General features: G+C 49.6%; 1 protein-coding gene across 1 annotated transcript; it reads left to right on the plus strand.

Moving 5' to 3' along the window:
* The first annotated feature begins 3,027 nt into the window (after positions 1 to 3,027).
* LOC136116139 (olfactory receptor 14J1-like) lies at positions 3,028 to 22,900 on the plus strand. The gene is made up of 2 exons (XM_071810776.1): positions 3,028 to 3,705; positions 22,748 to 22,900. Exons 1-2 carry the CDS (start codon positions 3,028 to 3,030, stop codon positions 22,898 to 22,900), a joined length of 831 nt encoding a protein of 276 aa, XP_071666877.1.
* Positions 22,901 to 25,630: the final 2,730 nt, after the last annotated feature.

The raw sequence follows: 25,630 nt of genomic DNA on the forward strand, positions 1-25,630 counted from the left end.
GCAGGAGTAGCCTGAGAGTGCTTGAAGGGTGGTTTCAGAGGTGGTGGAGGTTTTCTGCATAGTGGGAAAGAGCATGAGAAAGGAATAATGGCACAAAGTGCAGCTGGGGAGGTCCAGGCTGGACATGAGCAGGAAGGAATGTGACTGGAAGGGCAGTGCTGTGGTGGAGCAGGTCAGCAGAGGGAGTCTGCATCAGCCCAAGGCTTTGTGCTTCAAGGAACAGCTGGGGAGGATGCAGAGATCTCAGCAAAGGAAGGAAGATGCTCAGACAAGAGCAAGGTGGGGCAGCAGGGGGGATGTCTGCAGCCTGCAGGGAAAGAGGTGCAGGGGATGCCACAGCACAGGACAGGCTGTGGTGGAGATGATCAAGGGATGTAAAGAGGCTGAAAGCCCCCACCAGATATGAGCTCCTTCTCCCCTTGGCTATGGCTGTTGTCTGCACCTCTGATGCCTGTGAGGAGACACCTTGTCCTTCCAGCACAGGGGCCTCATGGCCTCCTTGTCCCCAGCCAGGACCCTGGGAGGTGTGGGACCATAGTCCTGCCCTTGGCCTTGCACAGCCCCACATCACACTGTCCCAGGAAGGGCCCTGGGCAATGTGGGAGGGACAGGATCTGACTCCCCAAGGCTGGGGGTCAAGGCTTGGCCCTTTGGTTAATGAAACACATCCAGGTTTACTCAGCATCAGAGAGACCTTTACTTTGCTTTTCCTGAGCTGTCATCTCTGCCTCCATTTTTCTGTTCTAACCAGACCTTGGGGATGGTTTCTCAGTTGTGCCCCTCAGTGGGACCCATTAGCATTACAAGAAACTTTGGAGTTTGAATCTGAGTTTGACTTCTTGAGAAGTTGCATCAACTCCACCTCAGGGTCTGAGGTCCATGGACTCAGCACCAAACCCATCAGAGGGGTCATTAAAGCGCCTTGGACTGCTCCTGTGCTGCTGAGCTGGGCTGGGATCCTGGGACACAGGGAGCTCCTGGCAAGCGGCAGCGCTGCAGAGGGACAGCTCTGCCCAGGAGCAGCTCCTCTGCACAGCGCAGCAGGGCTGAGGGCTCTGCCTGGGGATCTCAGGGAGACGAGCAAGGCAGAGAGAGATTAAAGGTCGTCAGGACTGGAAGGATGACTGAGAGCTCACTGGAGAAGAAACCTTTGCAGCCCTTGCCATGGTAAGTCTCTGGGTGCAGGGCAATGCAGCTGTAGCTCCTGGAGGCATCTCCTAAAACTGGCACAGGCACAGCTGGTGGGATCTGTAAGGACGGGGATATTGTCAGGGAATCTTGAACAGTTGTGAAGCCAGGTGAACACCCAGGGGTGCCCAGTGCTGTCCTGCAGAGCAGGGTCCCTGCACCCCAGGGCTGTGCCGGGGCAGGGACTCTGCCACCTGCCAGGGTCAGCGCTCAGCCTGCCCAGGGAGATCCCCATGGTGCTGCAGGGAGAAACTCTGCCTGAAAGGAACAACCCCAGCATTGCAGGGTCCTTCTGCTGTACTGGGTCAGAGCTGCTCAGAGCTCCACATCACTGCAGGACATTCCCAGGGGACTTTTAAAAAAGTGCAGCAAGGCAGTGATTACCTGAATGGGAAGGATCCTGATAATTTAGTCATTTACTCTGGGTTGATGGGGTGGGCGCTGGGGCATAGAAACTAATTTCTTGGTTCAGAATGAGGCCCTGAAATTCAAGATCCATTTCTCTTAAAGGTGAATAAACCTAGGAATATCAGAACTAAACACACCCTGGGTTATAGACAGCATCAGGATGAGTTTTCCAGGCTCATCAAGGCTGGTCTGTTGTTCCCATCAGAGCTGCCCACACAGAGCTGCCCCTGGGCAGTGCCCGGCTGCTGGGAGGGGTCTGCAGCGCAGAGCTGAGCACACAGCGGGTGGGATGGGGTCTGTGACACTGACAGGAGGAGACCTGGGGACACAGACACAGCTGCAGGCAGGGACAGCTCCAGGCAGCAGAGCAGGGGGTGCTCAGCAACTCTTTTGATCCTTCTCTGCAGATGATGCTGGGTGTTGTCTGCTGGGCAATGATCCGACGGTCCCTTGAGCACACTCGATCTTCAGGGGCCCTGACTCTGCTCTGCTGAGCCTTTCCTTGGGGTCCGCACTCTCCTCTCAGAGTCCTTTGCTTCTCTCAGTGAGGGGTCGTGTCCTGCTCTCTCCATCACGTCTCCACCTCTGGGCTGGGGCAGGGAAGAGTCTGCAGATGTGCCCTTTCAAACAGTGCTCGCCCACTTCTATATGACTCCAGTTGTTTGGCTTTTTCAGAGAGTTATTTGTGTGTGAATTCATCTTCAAAGCAGCACCAGCAAAATCTCTCAAGAGATGGGTAAAAAAACGGAAAGACACTGCTACTCTCCTGACTCTGTTCTAAGCCATAGGAAGGTGAGCCCTATCACCTGTCCTGCCACACAACTCTCCTCATTTTGGTCATGAAAATGAAGACTTTCTCCCTTCCCATATGTGATGGTGGAAAATAAAAACCACAGACAATATTATTATGAAGACATGTTAAGGCTCCCTTCTGCAGCCCACGTTCTTAGAGACATGAGTGCAGATACTGAACTTTTCCACCAATGGTGGTTTACACCTGACACTGCCTGTGAATGCTGGATCTGTCACAAACCAGCTCCCGTGTCCCCGCTGGAGCAGAGCAAAGCTTGCTGCTTGGCAGCACACGGGAAGAGGTCCTGCTGCTCACAGCACACTCAGCCAGCACAAACCAGAAGATAGAAATGCATTTCAAATGGAGTGATTACTATGAAAAGATGTAGAGGACTTTTCAGAAGAGTCTTCCTGCATTTAAATTTGTCATTTCGTTTTTTAGACCAGTACCTCCATGTCAGGAAGGAGCAAATGTCCAACAGCAGCTCCATCACCCAGTTCCTCCTCCTGCCGTTCACAGACACACGGGAGCTGCAGCTCTTGCACTTCTGGCTCTTCCTGGGCATCTACCTGGCTGCCCTCCTGGGCAACGGCCTCATCATCACCACCATAGCCTGGGACCAGCACCTCCACACCCCTATGTACTTCTTCCTGCTCAACCTCGCCCTCCTCGACCTGGGCTCCATCTCCACCATTGTCCCCAAATCCATGGCCAACTCTCTGTGGGATACCAGGGTCATTTCCTATGCAGGCTGTGCTGCACAACTCTTTCTTTTTTTCTTTTTAGCTTCAGCAGAATTTTACCTTCTCACTGTCATGTCCTACGACCGCTACGTTGCCATCTGCAAACCCCTGCACTACGGGACCCTCCTGGGCAGCAGAGCTTGTGTCCACATGGCAGCAGCTGCCTGGGCCACTGGGTTTCTCTATTCTCTGCTGCACACGGCCAATACATTTTCACTGCCCCTGTGCAAGGGCAATGCCCTGGCCCAGTTCTTCTGTGAAATCCCCCAGATCCTCAAGCTCTCCTGCTCACACTCTTACCTCAGAGAAGTTTGGCTTCTTGTGTTTAGTCTGTTAATTGGTTTTGGATGTTTTGTGTTCATTGTGCTGTCCTATGTGCAGATCTTCAGGGCCGTGCTGAGGATCCCCTCTGAGCAGGGACGGCACAAAGCCTTTTCCACCTGCCTCCCTCACCTGGCCGTGGTCTCCCTGTTTCTCAGCACTGCCATGTTTGCCCACCTGAAGCCCCCCTCCATCTCCTCCCCATCCCTGGATCTGGTGGTGTCTGTTCTGTACTCGGTGGTGCCTCCAGCAGTGAACCCCCTCATCTACAGCATGAGGAACCAGGAGCTCAAGGATGCCCTGTGGAAACTGATGACTGGATTTCTTCTGAACCTATAAACTCTCTCTGTCTTCTTCTACATAAGAAGACATTCTCATTGCAGGTTCATCCTGTGTGTAGTATTTTTTGTTTCTAGTTGTGAGTTTGGTTTTTTTTTTATGATAATATTTTTATTCCCTTTCTAATTCACTGCCTGCTTTTCTTTTCTCAGTGAGTGGCTGTGTCAATGTGGAATCGTGTTCTCTGTGTCTAAGCAAAATAAAAGATCCTTCACCAGTATTTTTCACTGACATTCTTTCTCCAAGACCTTTCTGGAGCTGCAGTGGTAGTTCCCATGTGCATGGGCAGAAGGGAAGAGAGTCCAGCATGGTAGCCCTGCCAGGGAGCACCAGCGCTTGGTCTTCCAGAGCTGTTCTGGTTCCACTCCCACACTCTCCTTCTCATCCCTTGTGTTGGTGCAAGGCCTGAGTGCTCTGGCAGCTTGGTCCCTGTCCTGCTGTGTGTCAGTGTTGTGAGCGCAGGCAGGGACAGGCAATGGACACTGCTGTGACAGAGCTGGCCTCACAACAGCCTTTCCTGATAGAAAGGTGATCTCCTATGGGCAGGGCTTCAAGGTTTAGGTCTTCTTACAAAGATTCTCTCAAGAACATGCCCAAGAAAGTGACCCACATATGAAACACCATTGTTCAGCTGAACCGTGTGTGTGTGCAGGGCTGGCACACAGCAGTGTCCTCTCACAGCCAGGCCTCCTGCCAGAGACCTGCAGGACCAGCAGAGCAGGGTCTGGGCTGTGCCCCTGTGCACTGGACACCCCACAGAATCTCCCCCAGGGCATCGTCATGGTCTGGCCCCACACTGCCAGCCCTGGTCTCTCTCCCCAGCTCACAGACATTGCTCTTCCCTCCATGGATGGACACTGAATGAGTAGGTCAGAAATCCATGTCTGCATTGTAGAGATGAGATGTGAGCATGCACATCATGTACGAGAGGTGAGATGAATCCAGGTGAACACTAACGACAGCAGCTCTTCCTGGGGGTTCCATGAAGGCCTGTGGCACAGACAGTGTCTCAAGGTCACTTCACATTGGGAGTAACAGCCTATGGGAAACCACCCACTGGGATCTTCTTCCTTGAACTGATGTCCCTGTGTCCATTCCTCATGATGTAGGACACCTCAGATGAGTGCAGAGCAGGTGACACAGCACAGGGCTGAGGCTTCTCCCATCCCTTTGGAGTGGCAACAGGAGACCAGAGAGAAACTGAGACTACGGCCTCTATGTGCAAAAGGGTCAGACTCTGTCTGTGAGCATCCCTGGGTGCAGAAGGAGTCCTGAGACCAACTCAGATATGGATGCCTGTTGGAACCGTGGCATTTCTGTATGTTATTCCAGGAACAAACCTCAGTGGCCCAGTGAGATTCATCTCAGCTGCTGGGACAGGCTCATTTCAAGTGCTCTGTCACCCTTGCCCATGATTCTGGATTGTGCTACCAAGAGTGACAGCAGAATCAGAGAAGTTCTGAGGTCCTCAGGAAAGGAAGATGTCAAACCCATCTTCAAGAAGGGCAGGAAGGAGAATTTGAAGAATGAAGGAGTGGCCAGCATACCTCTGTCCCTGGGAAGGGGATAGGCCATGTCTTCCTGCACCAGTTTCCAGGAACCTGAAGGACAAGGAAGGGATTGCTGAACAGAAATGAGCGAAAAACCCAATGAGTCCCAAGAAATGCTCTGGACCCATCCCAGAGCTTTAGACCCCCAGGAAAGAGCTCAGTGACGGTGCAGCCCATCCAGCTGCATCTGTGTCCCTCACTGAGCAGCACAACCAGTGTGCAGTCACCCCATGGTTCTGCAACCAACCTGCTCTGCAGAGCATCACTGCCAGTTTGGGGCCCAGTGGGGAGAACAGGATGGGACCAGGAGCACCAGAGCAGATCAGAGGAGGAATGGGGGAGATCACACAGGAGCTGACCTGGGCTGGAAATGGCCTTGGAGAGAAAAATGCTGGTGTTCAACTGCCCCATGATTATACCCAGAGTTTAGGGTGCAGGGCCAGAAATCCTTGCTGTCCTGGTGGTTCACCAGGCCTGGGAAGTAGCTGGAGAAGGATTGGTGTCCCCCACTTGCCATCCCTTAGTGCATCATCCCTCATGAAGGGTGGGATGGAAAGCAAGTCTGGGACCCTGTGTCAGGACTTGCACTGAAGAAAGTATTCACCCAGAAGCCACATCATTTTGCTCTGGTATTTCAGTGCTGGTGCTCATCACATGTCCTTAAGACAAACTTATGCATCCCTCTTGTTAACCTTACCCCAAAAGTCACCCCTAGAAAAGGTTCCTGAGCTGGGGTTGAGCTGGAGAACTGGGGTCCAGCTGTGACCAGGGGAAGGACAAGGCCTGTCCTGGGTCCCCTAAAGGGCTGGCAGCCTCTGTGACCTCCACCAGAAAAGGCAGCATATAGGAAACTGTAGACCATCCCCAAGCCCTTTGGAGGCCCTTAGGAAGAGTTCCTCTCTCCAAATATTCAGCACAGCTTGTTGCTGCACGAACAACCAGGAGAAGCTGCCCAGATCCCTCATTCCAGTCCCCATCTCCTCCACCCATTACGGGAAGTGCTCTCCCCCTTGTCACTGAGGTGGTTCCAGGGACCCAAGAGACACCTGTGGGGAGGAGATGTTGGGTAGGGATATAGTGTCCTTCAGTCCTCATGGTAGCTCCTGCTGGGCTTTGTGCCACTGCTCACAACCCTCTGAGCCTGGATGTTCAGCCAGTTCTCAGTGCTGCTAAACAGGAATATGCCCATGAGCACATTGGGCTGCACTGGGAGGAGCGTGGCCACCCAGACAAGGGCAGTTATTGTCCATCGTGACTCAGCACTGGTGTGGTCACATCTGGAGCGGTGTGTCCCACTGCGAGGTTCCCCATTCTGGAGGAACGGGGAGGAGCTGCCATGTGGTCAGAGAAAGTCTGGGTCATGTGTGGAGATGTTGAGAGACCCAAACTTCTTTAGCCTGGTGAAGGGGAGGCTGAGGAAACATGCTGGTTTTACTGAAATTGAGTTAATTTCCTTCATGCATTTTGAACCTCTGTCCTTCACAGCCAGTACAGTCTTTTGTTTAGATTTACTATGACAATAGTGAGATAATGACGTTTCTTCCCTGGGATAGAGTTAATTCTGTCTTTCAGCAGCTTTACAGTGTTTGCCATTTGCTATGAAAGGAATGTCAGAACTCACTGAGATCTCGGCTGTTGTCAGGGAAACCAAGGACTTCTTTGGCCATCCAGCTGCAGATGCAAATTGGCAAGAGGGGGCACAGACAGGACAGCACCTGGATTGACATCCGGGTCAATCAACGAGCTGTTCTCTACCATTAGTGTCATGCTCGGTATAAAGCTGGAGATGCCCTTTCCAGCCAGTTAGTTTTGGTTTGACGGCTACTTTGATTGACTCTGTTTGGAAGTTCCATTCTATTGGGAGTTCAGTGTTAGTTCAGATTTATGATGTTTTCCTGATTTTCAGTTGGTCCTTGGGCCTCTCTGCCTTTTGCACTTTTACTTACTCTTGCTGGGATCAGCTGTTCAGGACCAGGGTTCTCTCTTCTTTGGGGCTGCCTGCTCAGCACAACTGGAGTTATGTGGGGGATTGCACTGAGTATCATATATTTTACTTTATGTGTATTTTAGTATAAGCATATTAGAAGTAGCAGTGTATTATTTTCATTGTCTTATTATATTTTTTTATAAACTCACAGGTTTCTCTCTTCCCTTTCATTTCTCTCTCTTATCCCACTAGAGGACTGGGAGCAGGATGTGAGCAGCTCTCATGGTCTTAGTTGGTGGCTGTGATAAAATCATGACAAGAAAAGGTAGTAGTAGCTTCAGAAATGTTGAAAATCACTTTCCAAGATGACGGCACTTTTTCTTTTTAGTAGATGGAAACAGCAAGAGAAAGGAAAACCATCAGAAACTGCAGCTCTGGAGGTCCAGAGTGGAGCTCAGGATAAAGAAATGTCATTCTGAGCACATGGCTGTGGTCATTGAGATGGACTCTGGATCAGCCATGGCTTTGTGTTTCAAGGAACAGCTGGTGAGGATGGAGAGACAGCAGCACAGATGGGGACACACTAGGGTGAGAACAAGGTGGGGAAGCACATGGGGTGTCTGCAGCCTGTGGGGAAACAGCCACAGGCCTGGGACAGTGTAGGATGGACCATGGTAGACATGGCCAAGGGCACTGGCAAAGCTGGATGTCCCTGCAAGAGCCAAGGTCTTTGTCCCCTTGACTATGGCTGATGTTCCTGCCACTGAGGTCTAAGAGGAGACAAATGGTTGTCATGGCCATGGCACCCGTTGCCTCCTTGCACCCCCAGGGAGTGTCACACCATTGTCCTTCATTGGGCATCACACTCCCCACAGCCCAAGAAGAGCCCTGAGCCACACGTGAGGGACAGGATCTCCCTTCCTAGGGGCAGGGGCTCAAGGCTTGGCCATTGTCCTTCATCAAACAAACCAAGGGTTTTCTCAGCATCAGAGCTGCTGCACTTTGCTTTTGCCTGATGCAATCACAGCCTCCAATTATCTGATCTAACGAGTCCCCGGGCAGGCTTTGTCAGTAACAGCCCTCAGTGGGGACCATTAATGCTTCAAGGTACTTTGGAGTTTGCTTCTGACTTGGACTTCTTGAGAAGATTCTTCAGTCTGTGCTTGGTATCTGAGGTTCATGGACTCAGCACCAAATACGCCATGGGGCTCATTAAAACTCAGAAAGCCCTAATGAGCGATGTTTCTTTTGGTAATTTCATTCAAATCTTCAAGACTTGTAGAACTAACTGGAGAGGTTTCAATGGAACACTTAGTGATGAAGATTTCAATAATTTCTTAAAGGAGGGTTTTTTCTTTCAAGGGTGTTTTCTGTCATTTTTCATTGTATAGAAGAAGTGACAGCAGCATTCTACACTGGACATTGATCCAGAGGGTCTCCTGAAGACATCTGGACAGGGAGGAGAACAGTGCCTTTAGGCTGGACACTGTATGGACAACCTCACTCCGCACCCCCACCCCCAGTCTGCCAGTTCCCTCATTGGCCACCAGAGACTTGCATCACTTTTCCTCACATCAGGCTTCTCCACTGAGCTCTGCAGGAGATGCTGCAGCTCCTGTGCACCATCTCCACGTGCTCTCCTGTGCAAACACTGCACAGTTTAATAAACAGTAAAACACTTTCCTCAGCTGTGTGTGTAAGCTGGATCTGATGAGGTCCACCATCCACAAGGGACATCCACACAAGAACTATTTTTAGACAGAGAGATAGGAAAGGATAGATAGAAACACAATTAACTTGCTGTGTACCATGTTAATTAGACCTCTGAAGACTGGGGTAAGTTTGTAACTGCCTGAGGCTCAAAGCAGAAACCAGACAGTTGAGAGGCAACTGAATGACCAAAGAGCAAGTGGAGGAGGAAACCTGAGAGCACTGGGAAGGGCGAACATCCAGACAGACTGTCGGAAAGTTGTCCTTTGACATGGACATTTAGTCAGGAGAGGTGGAAACTCCTAAATGACAAGGGAGATGAAATAATAGCGTGTTGGTAATAGAAGTACAGGGGAAGACCGATATTTCTTCTCCTGCCTTTAGTACACGACCTGGTGATTCACTTTTTGTCCTTTTATTTTTTTAGTTAATATGTTAAACAAACCACCACCAAGCCCACACAAACAAACAAAAAACACCCCCAAAAAAACAAACAAACAAAAAACAAACAAACACATACACACAAAAAACCCCATGTGCACGTATCCAACAGACATCAGTCATTAGTTGTCTCACCATAAACAGCCAGTGCCATTTTAGGGGACCCATTTTATTCGAGGTGCTGGCCTGGGATTGGCATCTATCACAGAGGACCTGGGGGAGACCAGAGCACCTTGCAATGCAGATGGAAGTTAGGCAGGGGTTCCCAGGGCATCTACACTGGCACCAGGTGTTTGTGTCCCTGGAGCTGAAGACATTTGTCTCCTAAATCCATGCCCAGTTCTGCAAAACTCTTAGTTTTTCAAAGAAATAAATACCCCAAAATACTTAAAAAGAAAATAAATAAATGTTTAATATGTAAGAATGTAATATCTGCCATATGAAAAATCAATATGTAAAAAGCTATCCATGTAGCTGAGGACATGTGTGTCTTATATCCATTTCTAGTTGTGGAAAACACTTTCCTTTTTGAAGAAAATAACCCCCCAAAGACCTAAAAAAAAGGAAAAGTACATTGAAACCTTCCTTGACTTTGAAACTTTGTCTTCAGTTCATATTTTAACTTTCATTTACATTAACTGACATCGGATGGGCCTGCAGGCATGAAGCCAAGATCATTTTGTGTCTTGCATAGCGCCTCATGCCCTCTAAACCTTCCCTGCCCAGGACTCCTCACACTTGGCTTAGAGCGAGTCGCACTGAGGTGTTGGCTGGGTTTAGATGTTGGTTTAGATGGTCACCTACAGCACAGGTGCGTTCATGTCCCTTAGTCATCTCCTTTGCTCCCATTAGAAACAGAGCCCAGCATCACAATGGGATCATAAGAGAACTGAGGTTGAAGGGACCTCAGCAATCTGCAGTCCAACCTGTCAGAAACTGGGTCAGAACAAGGTGTTCAAGCCTTCATTCAATCAGAGATTGAAAACCCGCAAGGACAGAGGCTGCAGAGCCTCTCTGGGTGACCTGCAACAGCACTTGGCTGAGCTCCCAGGGCAGGGGTGTCAAATTCATTTTCACCGGGGGTCACATCAGCTTCACAATTGCCTTAAAGGGCCGAATGTATAAATGTAGGAGTAGTTAAATTTATACAGTCCTTTAAAATGACGTTCTGCCATTTGAGGGTAACCATGAGGCTGATGTGATCCCTGGTGAAAATGAAGTTGACGCTCACCTCCTAGGGAAAAAGCTTTTCCTTATGTCCTGGCTGAACCTCTCCTCTTTCACCTGCCACCCATTCTCTTTTGTTCTTCTGCCACACACCATGGTGAAGAGCCTGGCTGTGTGTTCTCCATGATCTCCTTGTTGTTATTGACAGGCTGTGATGAGGTCCCTGTCATCCTTCCCTTCTCTGGGCTGGAAAAGCCCGGCTCCCTCAGCCCCTCCCCACAGGCCAAGTGCTCCAGTTTCTGGCTGTCCTGAGGCCCTTTGCTCAACCCACTCCAGCTTGCCAATATCTTTCCTGAACTGGGATCTGAGATCTGGATGGACTATTCCAGAGAATCCCTTCCCTCCACCTCCTGGCCATGCTCCTGGTGGCACAGCCCAGGGTGCTCCTGGCCTCCCTTGCACCAGGGCACACGCTGCCTCCTGTCCAGCTCCCTGCCCACACAGACCTTTCCCACAGAGCTGCTCCCAACCAGACATCCCCAGCCTGTGCCATTGCCAGGTGAGTCCCCTGCAGGGGCAGACACTGGTGTTTGTCCTGCTGGGGTTTCCTGAGGGTCCTCCAAAGACTTGCTCTCCTCCTTGAACCCCTTCATTGAGCATAGAGGCCTGGGAGATGGTTTCAGTAAAGACTCAGGTACGGAAGTCATTGAGTCCCTCTGCACTAGTGTCAGTGTCTGCTGTTACTAAATTTCCCTCTTCACTCAGCAGCAGCTCTGTTTTCCCTTTCTTCAGCCGTGGTCTCTAACACAGCTGTTAAAGCTCTTAGTTTGCTCTTGACTTTTCTTGCAGCCGCCAACTCCAGGTGACCTTTGCCTTTCCCGAAGCCATCCCTGCACAGTAAAGCCAATGTACATGTACTCTTGTCTTTACTGTCCTTGCTGTCACCCCTGGCAGCTGCTTTGTGGCCCCTGTCTGCACCTTGTGCTGTGACAGCCCAGCCCTGCTGCCCCACACGTGGTCCCACAGCCCCATGGTGCAGGTTCAGCACAGGACAGGGTGCATTCGGGGTGGGGAACGGTCTCCTGACTTGATAGCCAGAGCAGTCCTTGCTGCTTCCTGTTAGGCAGCCTCTCCAAGCTCCTGGAGAGGTCGTGTCACCTGTGGGGTCACAGACAGCCCTGCTCCAGGGTCTGCCAGGGTCTGGGCCAGGAGAGAGTCTGGGCAGAGCTGTCCGTTCCCTGAGACAGGCCCTGAGCCCAGCAGGAGGATGGACATGGCCTCACAGGGAACCTTACCCGTAAACCTGGGGTGCGCGGCCAGTGCTGGAAATGGCCCATGGGCGATGGCCAGTGACTGGGGGGTGATGAAGGCCCTGGGCCACCTTCCTGGTCTGTCCATGTCACCAAGGGCATAGAGCAGTCTCCTCTCTCCTGCACCTGCATGTCTTTGATCCCTTCCAGAAGCCCTGGCTCTGCACCACAACCCCCTGGTGTGAGTCTTCACCCTGCATGGTCATGCACCACGAGATACACGCTGATGTTTTTCTCTCCCAGGTACTTTCCAGCCCAGTCCAGTTCTCTCAAGGTTCTGCCACCTCCCCTGCCCTCTCTCCACCACCAACACCCTCTGCACAGCAAAGCCCAGTCAGGGCTGGTCCCACAGCAGTGCCCATTGCGGGTGCTCTGGGCAGTCACCCCACAGCCTCTGCCGCTCTGAAGGGCACAGCAGCTCCTGCAGCTCAGAGAGAAGTCACCCCAGAGGTGGGTGAACACTCATGGTAAAAGGAAAAGGAGGCACTTGTGTCATTTGCTCTCCTCTCCAGCAGATCCTGAGAGGTCTGCAGCCCCTCCATGCCATCCCCTCTCCCCAGGCCAGCACAAAAGCCCTGGCCCTTGAGGACCTCAAGAGCTCTTACTGCTCCAGGCACAGAGCAGCCTTCCCAGAGCTGATGCAGCCAGGAAGGTGTTTTCATGTCACATTCCTTCTAACTATGCTGAGGATGGATCTCGGACTGAAAACAAACAAAAAAAGCTGTTGTAGGTTCATTTATTTCACTTAAATACAATGAGAAACTCCCCATTTACACAAAGTGTCTCAGTCACACAAAATGTGAGGATACTTAATGGGATGAATAGTGACATAACTTTGAAGATGACACCATGTGGGGAAAAGGGAAAAAAAAAGTAGAGAAAGAAAAACAAACTTAGCCTGTCATGATGTACACTGGAGCCCACTGCAGAGAAAGTAGGCCGTCTATGGCTGCTGAAAACATCCAGTAATCAGCTTCCTCAGAGCATTCTTGAGCTCCTGGTTCCTCATGCTATAAATGAGGGGGTTCAATGTCGGAGGTACCAGCGAGTACAGAACAGACACCAGTAGGTCCAGGAATGGGGAGGAGACAGAGAGGGGCTTCAGGTAGGCAAATGCACCAGTGCTGATAAACAGGGAGACCACGGCCAGGTGAGGGAGGCAGGTGGAAAAGGCTTTGTGCCGTCCCTGCGCAGAGGGGATCCTCAGTACGGCCCTGAAGATCTGCACATAGGACACCACAATGAAAATAAAACATCCCAAAACCAGAAAACCACTGAAAGCAAGAAGCCCAGCTTCCCTGAGGTAGGAGTGTGAGCAGGAGAGCTTGAGGATCAGAGGGATTTCACAGAAGAACTGGTCCACAGCATTGCCCTTGCTCAGTGGCAGTGAAAATGTATTGGCCATGTGCAGCAGAGAATAGAGAAACCCAGTGGCCCAGGCAGCTGCTGCCATGTGGACACAAGCTCTGCTGCCCAGGAGGGTCCCGTAGTGCAGGGGTTTGCAGATGGCAACGTAGCGGTCGTAGGACATGATGGTGAGAACAGAATATTCTGCCGTTATAAAGATCAAAAACCAAAAGATCTGGGCAGCACATCCTGTGTAGGACATGGCCCTTGTGTCCCAGAGGGATCTGGCCATGGACTTGGGTACAGTGGTGGAGATGCAGCCCAGGTCAAGGAGGGAGAGTTTGAGTAGGAAGAAGTACACGGGGGTGTGGAGGTGCTGGTCCCAGGCTATGGTGGTGATGATGAGGCCGTTGCCCAGGAGGGCAGCCAGGTAGATGCCCCGGAACGGCCAGAAGTGCAAGGGCTGCTGTTGGAACGATAAAGGACTCAGCACTCCGATTCAATGTGAATCACGCCAAAGCCATTTATTACAGAAACATGTCTCCTTATATACGCAACTATTCTCTAATCACGAATCCACGCTCCAAGCATGGATTCGCTAAATGAGTATCATGGGCAGTCCACACGCTGGAGCCCCACCGATGATAGGTCCGACGACTCACGCCATGCTGAGGCCCTGTTAGTGAAGAAACGCCCCTCTTTCTCACAGCAGATTCTGTTCTCAGCTTCTCAAAGTGGCCTTGAGATTCCTTTGGGCCTGACTAATTCAACAACATATCTCCTTCTAACGAAACCCCTTCACAATTCCCCCTTTGTGTTCTTGAACTAGTCAGGCCCCTTAAACAGCATGCTGAATCATCTTTGAAATACACTGCAACACAGGACACGTGATTAACAACATAATTACAATTACATATAATGTAGCTAAACCTTACTTAATAAGATTAAACAACTATCTGCTTATACTCAAACATTCATATCATATATAAAACTTTAATTCTACTTATGACAACCTTACCAACGCACTATTTTAGAATAGTCAGACAACTTAATACAATATATTCTCTTAAATTCTTAAAAGATCTATAACTGCGCAGTTTATAGAGTAACGTACTTAATACCATCAGCATATGCTAATTATTGACTTAATATCTTAAAACTTATATTAACCTATTCATATGCTAATTATTGAATTAATATCTTAAAACTTATATTAACCTATTTAAAAGATCTATAGCTTAATCTTAATATCTCTTTTAAAACCTTACCAGTTGCTAAATTAGGTTACCATGGTAGAAATATCTTATACTTTTACCTTATCTATGCATAGATTATCTAATTGTAATATCACCCTTTTGGAACTCTTACTATCTGTTCAAATTAGCATTCTCTATGGAAGGTACCTTATCTGTTTACTAATAAGCTTTTAGACCACTGGGTCTAAGAGCATCTATAACACTGAATAAGAATTCATGGTTTACATTTGAGACAATTCTCACAACTTATCTCCCTCCTGTCCTTCTGCATCTGTCGAATCTTTGTTGTCTTTATTCAGCCATGGCTTGATCCATTTCGCAGGAATCCATTTTGATCCTTGGTCTGTAATGACACAAGCATAACCCTTTCCCCAAGTTATTAATTGGAAAGGACCCTCCCATTCACCAGTAACTCCATTGCGTATTTTGACCTGACATTGATTTTCTCTAAGGTCTGTCAAGTATCCTTTTAAGCTTGTTCCATGACGAATCATAGGTGGAATGTCGAACCCTTGCGGAGGGCGTAAAAGTTCAAGACATATAATGCTTTGCTTAGTCTGTCATGCGGAGTAGTACAGTCAGTTCCCCCTTTTTGTTTGTCAAGCTGATGCTTGAGAGTTCGATTCATCCTTTCTACCAAGGCCTGACCAGTAGGAGAATTTGGTATCCCTGTAATGTGCTTAACACCCCACAATTGAAAAAAAGGTGGCAGTAGCTTTGGCGATATAACCAGGTGCGTTGTCTGTCTTGACCTGTGCAGGAACTCCCAAAGCTGCAAAAGCAGAACGTAAATGTCGTTGCACATGTGAACTAGTTTCACCAGTCTGAGCAGTGGCCCATATGGCGAAAGAATATGTATCAATAGACATATGCACATACTTCAGCCTGCCAAATTCAGGGACATGTGTAACGTCCATTTGCCACAATTGCAAGGCTCCTAATCCTCTTGGATTGACTCCTGCACCCAGCCCTACTGAGATGCGCTGACAATCTGCACAACTTTTAACAATACCTCGGGCTTCACTTTCGGACAATGAAAATTGCCGCTGTAAGACCTGAGCAGACTGATGGAGGGAACTATGAGAGTGTACTGCTTGCCCAAACCTATCTATTGGAGGTGGAACCGAGGCAGGAGATACAAGAAAATCAGCTCGGCGGTTTCCTTCAGCTAAATCGCCTTGAATTGTCAGATGACTATGGATATGTGTTATGAAGTATCAGTGTTGTCTCTCTTCGACCAACAACCATAGTTGCTTGAACAAAGACATCAGTTGTGCATCCTGAACCTCTTTGAGCAATGATCTTTCAATGCGAGCTACCACACCTACCACATACAAAGAATCACAGACAATATTCACTGGGCTATGAGCAAATCTGATAAACACTTCTATTGCAGCCCTGAGTTCCAAATGCTGAGTTGATCCTTTCAGGTCAGTTAGTATCACATTGTGCCATTTTCCACATGTTTTCCATGTAATTGCTGCTTTCTGCATTTTACCCCCTGCGTCAGTGAACACTGTGGGTCCTTTAACAGGAAATTCTGAGAGAAGAGGGGGACCCTCCTCCATTGATCCCATATTCAAAACTGACATTAACTTGTGTGGAGGGGAAAATGTCTTAATTAAGGCTTGAGAATCTAGTAACGCAATCTGAAAAGGTAAGGAGTTCTGCAAAGCCCACTGTAAATATTCTGAAACGAGGGGAACAATGATATATGCAGGCTCAGCCCCTGAAATTTCGACTATTCTCTGCCTACCTTTCATTATAAGCTGAGCAAAGACCTCAACCCTGGTTGTAATGGTTCGTTTGAGTCGAAAATGCAAAAACACCCACTCTAAGATCTTTAACGGCTCCTTACCAGTTGTCCATTGCATTATGAGAGCAAAAGGATAGTTAGTATTGTTTACAATTAGTAGTCCGATTACATAATCTGGGTTCCACCTATGGCTGAAAGCTTTTACAAGTTTGGACATAATCTTTTTCAGAGCAGCATCCGCCTCAGCAGTAAGCGTTCTAGGAGAGCTAATGTCACTATCCCCTTTTAGCAGTTTTACAATTGGAGCTAAATCCTCATTAGTGATCCCACAAATGCTCCGGACCCAATTCAGATCACCCACTAGTTTCTGCACATCATTTAAGGATTGAATGACAGGCCGACATACTATTTTCTGAGGTTTCACTGTGGACTGAGAAATTTCCCAACCAAGATATTTCCACGCTGGTTGAATTTGTACCTTTTCTGGAGCAATTAGCAATCCTCTATGCTGCAATGTATCAGATACTTCATTTATCAACAAATCAGTCGAAAAAGTTTTCCCAGCTATTAATATGTCATCCATGTAGTGGTAAATCACTAACTCAGGATGAGATTTTCTGACTGATTGCAAGGCCCAAGCTACATAAATTTGACACATAGTTGGGGAATTTTTCATTCCCTGTGGCAAAACTACCCATTGATACCTTTTCGCAGGTTCAGCCTTATTTACAGAATTTGTGGAAAATGCAAAACGTTTACAGTCATCAGGATGCAAAGCAATGGTGAAAAAACAATCTTTCAAGTCAATTATTAAGATCTGCCAGTTTTCTGGAATCATGACAGGGGATGGTAATCCCGGCTGTAATGCTCCCATGTCTTCCATGGTATCATTAATTTTTCGAAGATCATGTAACAACCTCCATTTCTTTGATTTTTTCTGAATAGTAAACACAGGAGTATTCCAGGGACTTGTAGACGGCTCTAAATGCCCTTTTTCAAGCTGTTCCTGTACTAGCTCTTCGACATGGGCGAGTTTTTCTTTACTGAGCGGCCATTGATTTACCCATACTGGATCATCATTTTTCCACTGTAATTTAAGTACTGGTCGCCCATCATCAATGGCCGCTTCCAGAAATGCTGTTGTTTTGTCACCAGAGTTGCTCCTAGTTGTCCTAACACATCCCGTCCTAATAGAGAAACAGGGATAGACATCACATTCATGCAGTAAAGAACTAAATTATTCATGTTCTTCTGTATTATCACAAAATGCACATTTTGAGTCAACGGAATCTCATGATTTAACAGACTGTGAACTTATCGTACCATGTAACAAAGACCTATCAAAATTGCAACATGCTTAAACAGATACCCACAAATAAAACAGGTTAATAAGGAAAGCATCTTGCAGACTTTAACAAGTTTTCTTGTGTTATCAGTTAAGTCTCTCTCAGCTTGCTGAAGTTCAAATCGCCCTGCCTGTAAAACTGTCTGAAAAGATTTAATGATTTCTTGTCCGAGTGCTTTTCTATGTTTTAAAACACCTCCCAATACCGATTTTTTAGGAACACAACTGAAAACAATCATTCCTGACCCCATCTTGCAAGTAAAAACCTTGAGGGGGGGGGGGGGGGGGGGGAGGCGGGGGGGAAGCACAGGGCTGCTTGCAGGCTGAGTGGGAAGAGCAGGCAGAAGGTTTTATGGCGCACTTAAAAACAACTGGTGAAACAATTAACTCACATTCCTGACAAGCTGCTTGATTTTCAGAGAGACGGTACACAGGAACACATAATATGTACTGTAAAACTCGCAAATAACATGCTGATAGCAAACATTAGTATTTTCTACTGCTAATTTCAACACCAGTGCTTCCTTAACTTCTAAGTTTTCAATCTGCTTATTGATGGTCTCTTGAAGGTGGTCAATAAATTGCATGTAATTCTCATTGGGACCCTGATTTACAGATTGACAGTTGCAAATGATTTGGCTGCTTTGTTGGTTTCAGGCACCTCTCTCATAGCTTGATATTGCTGACCATTGGATTCACTCGCTAATAGCTGATCTGATCTTTCACACAGTTCTTTTGCCCAGTTCTTATCCGGCGGCTCCTTCTGTTCTCTTGTAGGAGTTAGAAGGATAGAAAGCAGTGAAGGCGGACACAAATCAGTAAAATAATTGATATTACACTTATTTACGACTTTAGCATTCTCAACTTTCACCAGTCCTTTTGACAAATTATCTGACTCCAGTTCTTTGGACTTCTTGGTCTCTCCAGGGTCGTGTGATGGTACAGGAGGCCATCCACTCGGTAATTTTCCTCCCTCCGCCCCAGACTGTTGTATCATCGGGGGTGCCGAAGGCACAACAGGGGATGGAGTAAGGAGGGTATTGAAAACACGAACTGGGTAAGCTTCACAGTTATTTTTAGAGTTCTTATCAGGCTGTAACGCTGCAAAAATTCCAGTAACAGCAGCCCGCTCAGCCTTAAATTCTTTTAAGGTGGAAATTATAAGCTTCCGTGTAGTCGCTAATGATTTAGCTTCATCTCTGTCGCTAACCTTATCCCATAATTTCTGCCCTATATCGTCCCAAAGTTCAATTTTAAAAGCTTTCTCAGCTTCTGTCAGGTAGCCGTTAGTTCTACAACAAACCAACAGTCTACGTATGTTACTTTCTTCATATTTAAGTCCTCTCATAGAGAGAATATGCAGGAGGATCTTAACTATAGCTTCTTCCTCTGAGGATATATTCTGCCCCGTAACTTCACTCTTCCCTCCTCCTGCTCCCAGCCGCTCACCTTTCCCGGGGCCTTCTTCAACAAAATTTATCCACGGAACGTCCGTACGTCTCCTCCCGGCTCTCAGTCCAGCTGAGCCGCCTCCGGCTGGGCCGCTCCAGGCTTTTCCCCGACCTTAGTGAGACGCCGTTCGGAGTATCACGTCGGGGTCACCATTTGTTGGAACGATAAAGGACTCAGCACTCCGATTCAATGTGAATCACGCCAAAGCCATTTATTACAGAAACATGTCTCCTTATATACGCAACTATTCTCTAATCACGAATCCACGCTCCAAGCATGGATTCGCTAAATGAGTATCATGGGCAGTCCACACGCTGGAGCCCCACCGATGATAGGTCCGACGACTCACGCCATGCTGAGGCCCTGTTAGTGAAGAAACGCCCCTCTTTCTCACAGCAGATTCTGTTCTCAGCTTCTCAAAGTGGCCTTGAGATTCCTTTGGGCCTGACTAATTCAACAACATATCTCCTTCTAACGAAACCCCTTCACAGGCTGCAGCTCCCGTGTGTCTGAGAATGCCAGAAGGAGGAACTGGGTGATGGAGCGGCTGTTGGACATTTGCTGCTGATGAGCACGTGGCACTGTCACAGGATCAAAAGAAAGTGACAAGTTAGGGGAGACTTCTCTGAGCAAAATCAAAGCTATTTCTTATACACCCTCCCCCTGATCCACACCCCCTTGTCCTTTTCCAGACCTTCCTCCAACTCTGTGGCTGAGCCCTCGTGGTTCTGTCTGCAGGTGCCACAAGGAGCAGGGCCTGTGCCCACTGGTTCTTTCCTTGGAGCCCCCGGCCCTGAGGGCAGAGGCCTTGCTGGGTGGGAGAGGAGGCCAGGGGGCTGCTCAGAGGAGGGATCTGCACTGCAGGGGATCATACACAAATCACTGAATTCACCCTTCGACTGCATTTCTTGTTTGAGTTTCATCTCATTCATTGATCCTGTCCCTTCTGCCAGGAGATTTTCCACCTGGGAGGTGTTCCCCTGTCCATGTCTCTTCCCTGTCAGCACTCACAGATCATCCCACCGTCTGTACCCTCACCCTGGCTCTCTAGATCCTGCCTGTTCACAGGGCACTGCCTGGGGGCATCTTCCTGTTTGCAGGTTGGAAAAAAGAACAGGTTCAGCTGCTGTGATGCTCCTGCTGTCCACAGGCAGGGGAGTGGCTGAAGGGATGTTCAGAGGCTTCTGGCAGATGAACTGATCACTCAGAGTTGCAGTTCAGGAGTCTCAGTGACTTGCTAAAACTTGAGAGCTTCTTTTACATTTATCTTTTCCTACAACCTCCCTCCCCTGAGTCATGGAAGAGATAACTAAAAGCTCCTTATCTTTTTAGTAATATCTGTAGAGATCTTCTTGAAACGTCCTATTGTAAGAGGTCTGGAGTGAGCAACCCTGACTCACAGAGAACCCAACAGCAGAAGGACCTTGCCCTGCCGTGGGTCGCTCCTTCCCCCCGCAGCTTCTCCCCTCAGTGTTGTTGGGATCTCCCTGGGCAGCCTGAGCGCTGACCCTGGCAGGCAGCAGAGTACCTGCCCTGGCACAGCCCTGGGGTGCAGGGACCCTGCTCTGCAGGACAGGGCTGGGCACCCCTGGGTGCTCCCCAGGCAGTCATCCTCAGCAGAAGGTGCCATCATGCCCTTTCCCACTGACAGTGCAGCAGGGAAACCCTGCTCTGGAGTGTGTTCTTCTCTGCAACAGAGATACTGTGAGAGAGACCTGGCAGATCCTGCAACACTGTGTCATGTGCCGCTTTCAGGACATTCCTTCAGGAAAAGCAGTTGCATTGTCCTACATGCAGAGACTTACCGTGTTAGGACTGTGAAGATTTGTCTCTCAATAATCCCTTAGCAACCAACCACCTACATTGCCTTTCATATTAATTTTCACCGGGGGTCACATCAGCCTCACGGTTGCCTTCAAAGGGCCAAATGTATAAATGTATGAGTAGTTAAATTTATACAGTCCTAAAATCACATTCGGCCATTTGAAGGCAACCTACTGGAAGGCAGGAGGGCTCTGCAGAGGGATCTGGATAGACTAGAAAAATGGGCTGATTCCAATGGGATGAAGTTCAAAAAGGCCAAGTTCTGGGTCCTGCACTTTGGCCACAACAACTCCCTGCAGCACTACAGGCTGGGCACACAGTGGCTGGAGAGCAGTCAGGCAGAAAGAGACCTGAGGCTGCTAATTGACAGGAAGCTCAACATGAGCCACCAGTGTGCCCAGGTGGCCAAGAAGGCCAATGGTATCCTGTCCTGTATCAAAAATAGCATGGGAAGTGAGGCCACACCTGGACTATTGTGTTCAGTTCTTACCCCCTCAGTTCAGGAAAGAGATTGAAGTGCTGGAGTGGATCCAGAGAAGAGCAACAAGACTGGTGGAGGGACTTGAGCACAAGCCCTATGGGGAGAGGCTGAGGGAGCTGGGCTTGTTCAGTGTGGAGAAGAGGAGGCTTAGAGGTGAGCTCAGCACTCTCTAGAACGACCTGAAGGGCAGTTCTAGCCAGGTGGGGATTGGGCTCTTCTCCCAGGCAGTCAGCAATAGGACAAGGGGGCATGGGCTTAAACTCTGCCAGAGGAAATTTAGGCTGGAGATTAGGAAGAAATTCTTCACAGAGAGAGCGGTCAGGCATTGGAATGGCTGCCCAGGGAGGTGCTGGACTCACCGTCCCTGGAGGTTTTTAAACTGAGATTGGACATGGCACTTAGTGCCATGATCTAGCAAACAGACTGGAGTTGGACCTAGGGTTGGATTTGATGATGTCTGAGGTCTTTTGCAACCCAGTCCATTCTGTGATTCTGTGATTCCCACTATGAAGAAAACCTCCACCATCTCTGAAACCACCCTTCGAGCACTCTCAGGCTACTCCTGCACTGCTGCAGCCTCACCAGCGCTGCTGGGCCAAAGCAGCCCAGGTCCCTCAGCATCCCACACCATGTGCACAGGTGCTGAACCTGCCTTGGCACAGCCCTGCACTCTCCAGTTCCTCCCTGCTTCTCCAAACTGGGAAGCCGCACACTGGCACACACCCGTGTGTGTGGGGTCACACCAGTGCTGAACCGAATGGGATGAGAACTGTGACTCTGTGACTCTGTAATTCTGTGATTGTGACTCTGTGACTCCGTGACTCTGACTGTGGCTCTGTGACTCTTACTGTGACTCTGTGACTGCAACTCTGTGACTGTAACACTGTGCCTCTGTGACTCTGTCTGTGTGACTGTGACTGTGTGACTGTGTGACTGTGATTCTGGCTGTGACTTTGTGATGGTGACTCTGTGACTCTGACTCTGTGACTCTGTGACTGTGTTTCTGACTGTGACTTTGTGACGGTGACTCTGTGACTGTGAGTCCGTGACTCCGTGACTGTGAGTCTGTGACTCCCTGACTCTGTGGCACTGTGACTATGACTCTGGCTGTGACACTGCGACTCTGTGACTGTGTGACTGCTGCCCTGAAGCTCTTGAGGTTCACTAGAAGTGGATGAACCTCCGGAAGGGTCTATGGGACACCTAGAACCTGGGTGGGTTCCCCATGTTTTTTGGGGCACCTAGAACCTGGTGGCCCTTCCCAAGCACCCTTGGACCACTCAGACCCAAAATGTCCCATCCCTGGACCCCTTGGGCCACCCACACCCAACATGTCCCCTCCTGGTGAGGTAGGACCTCCTGGTTATGACTCACCTGCCCCTTGTCCAGACCTACTCAGGGCTCTTTTGTGTGACCATCAACCACTACAAGTGGCTGCCCATCTACAACGCCGAGGTGGTGGCCGCCTACCAGGGCAAGAAGCGGAGTGAAGCTCCTCCCCACATCATCTCCGACTCGAACAGTCTTACCAGAACATGCTGATGGGTAGGGACCTCCTGCTGGGACCCCAAACTTGAAGATCCCACCCCAAAAATGGGTCCTGACCTAGACCTGGTCCTCACCTGGAGGATGGAGAATCCCATCCAAGATCCCAAACATCTCTTCGAACTTCATCCCTCCTCATATGGAAGAGGGTGAACCCCAAGATCCCAAACATCTCTCCTAATGTCATCCCATCTCTCTCCTCCTGGCAGATCATGACAACCAGTCCATCCTCCTCACGTAAGTCACTGCCCCTCAGGGCCCTGATCTTGGTGTCCCCAAAGTGTCCAGGAATGGGACATATTGGATGCAGAGTTGGGACATTATAAGTCTTGGTGGCCTAAAGTGTCCAGAGATGGGACATGTTAGGTCTTGTTGGCCTAAGGGGCCCAGGAATGGGACATCTTTCCCTGAGTAGCTCAGGGGAGACAGGAATGGGAAATTTTGGATCTTGATGGCCCAAGTGGGCTGGAGATGTGATAGTTTGAGTCCAGGGATGAGATACCCTGGGTCTTGGTGGTCTCACAATGTCCAGAGATGGGACATCCAGGCTCTTGGTAGCTCAAGTGGTCCAGAGATGGGACATATTGGTCTTGGCAGCCCAAGATGCCTGGACATGGGAAATCTTGGTCTTGGTAGCCAAAGGGGTCCAGAGGTGGGACATCCTGGGTGTTAGTGGCATCACAGTGTCCCAGGACTGGACATCTAGGCCTGGGTGTCCCAGAGTGTCCAGAGATGGGACATTTTAGGTCTTGGTGGCCCAAGATGGCTGCAGATGGGATATCTTGGGTCTTGAGATGGGACAACATTGGTCTTCATGGCCCCAAAGTGTCCAGGAATGGGACATTTTAGGTCTTGGTGGCCTAAGGGGCCCAGGGATGGGACATCTTTCCCTGAGTAGCCCAGGGGATACAGGGATGGGAAATTTTGGCTCTTGATGGCCCAGGTGGGCTGGAGATGGGACAATCTGGGCCCAGGGATGAGATATCCTGGGTCTTGGTGTCCTCATGAGGTCCAGAGACTAATCATAGTGTTTCTTGGTAGCCAATGTGGTCCAGGGATGGGACATCTTGGTCTTGGTGGCCCAAGATGACTGGTCAGAAAGCATCCTGGTCTTGGTAGCCAAAAGGGGTCCAGAGATGTGTCATCCTGGGTCTTGGTGGCCTCACAGTGTCCAGTGATGGGACATCTAGACATGGGTGCATCAAAGTGTCCAGGGATGGCACATTTTAGGTCTTGGTGTCCAAAAGTGTCCAGGAATGGGACACCTGGGGTCTGGGATTGGACATTTTATGTGTTGATGACCTAAGGGGCCCAGAGATGTGACATCCTGGATCTTGGTGGCCCAAAGTGTCCAGGGAATTGTCCTGTTAGCCTGGGTGGTCCAAGGGTTGGGGAATTTTAGGTCTTGGTGGCCCAAGGGGGCTGGAGATGGGACATCTTGGGTCCAGAGATGGGACATCTCTGGTCTTGGTGTCCCCAAAGTGTCCAGAGATTGGGTCTTGGGTCTTGGTGTTCTAAGGGGTCCAGGGATGGGACATCTTCGGTCTGGTTGGCCCAAAATGTCCAGGGATGGGTCATCCGGGGTATGGGATGGGACATTCTTGCTCTCAATGGCCCAAGGGGTCCAGGGATGGGACATTTTAGGTTTTGACTACCCAAAGTGTCCAGGGATGGGACATGCTGGGTCTTGGTGGCCTCACAGTGTCCAGGGATGGGACGTCTTGGCCTGGGTGGTCCAAAGGGTCCAATGGTTGGGACATTTGAGGTCTTGGTGGTGCAAGATGTCTGCAGATGGGACATCTTGGGTCCCAAGATGGGACAACCTTGGTCTTTGTGGCCCCAAAATGTCCAGGGATGGGACATCTTTGCCTGGTTGTCCCAGAGTTTCCAGGGATGGGACATCTTGGTCTGGGTGGTCCAAGGGTTGGGGCATTTTAAGATCTTGGTGGCCCAAGGGTGTCCCAGAGTGCGCAGGGATAGGACATCTTGAGTCTCGGATGGGACATCCTGGCTCTCGGTGGTCCAACAGTTCCAGGAAAAGGACATTTTAGGTCTTTTGGTGGCCTAAGGGGACCAGACATGGGAGATCTTGGCCTGGCTGGCTCAAGGGGGCTGGAGATGGGACATCTTAAGACTTGGTGTCTCCAAAGGGTCCAGGGATAGGCCATCTCCCTAGGGGTGCAGGGATGGGACATTATAGGTCCTGGTAGCCCAAGGGGCCCAGGGATAGGATATTTTACGTCTTGGTCACCTAATGTGTCCAGGCATGGGACATCCTGTGTCTTGGTGGCCACATAGTGTTCAGGGACGGGACGTCTTGGTCACTTAAGGGATCCAGGGATGGGAAATTTTGCCTCCTGATGGCCTCAGAGAGTCCAAACATGGGACATCTTGTTGGCCTAAGTGGTCCAGGGATGAGGCATCCAGGGTCTGGTTGGCCCAAGGGGGCTGGAGATGGGACATCTTGGGTCCAGAGATGGACAACTTGGTCTTGGTGGCCGAAAGTGTCCAGGGATGGGACATTTTAGCTCTTGGTGCCCTAATGGGTCCAGGGACAGGAAATTTTACCCTGAGTGGCCCAAGGTGTCCAGGGATGGGCAGTTTTGGCTCTTAGTGGCCTCACAGTTTCCAGGGATGGGACATAGTGGTGGTGAGAGTGGCCGTGTCTCTTCTGTCACCGGGACCAGGCCACGGTGGGGTGACCGCCTCCCTGCCCTGTATTTAAAG

This window comes from Patagioenas fasciata, chromosome 7 (genome assembly GCF_037038585.1).
Source record: "Patagioenas fasciata isolate bPatFas1 chromosome 7, bPatFas1.hap1, whole genome shotgun sequence".
In the NCBI taxonomy this organism is placed as follows: Eukaryota; Metazoa; Chordata; class Aves; order Columbiformes; family Columbidae; genus Patagioenas; species Patagioenas fasciata.

Excerpts from the sequence above, each read along its gene's own strand:
- LOC136116139 (XM_071810776.1), top strand. The coding sequence starts at position 3,028 with ATGTACTTCTTCCTGCTCAACCTCGCCCTCCTCGACCTGGGCTCCATC. Across the intron at positions 3,706-22,747 it reads ACTCGGTGGTGCCTCCAGCA|ACCTACTCAGGGCTCTTTTG; the intron begins GTGAACCCCCTC and ends CCCCTTGTCCAG.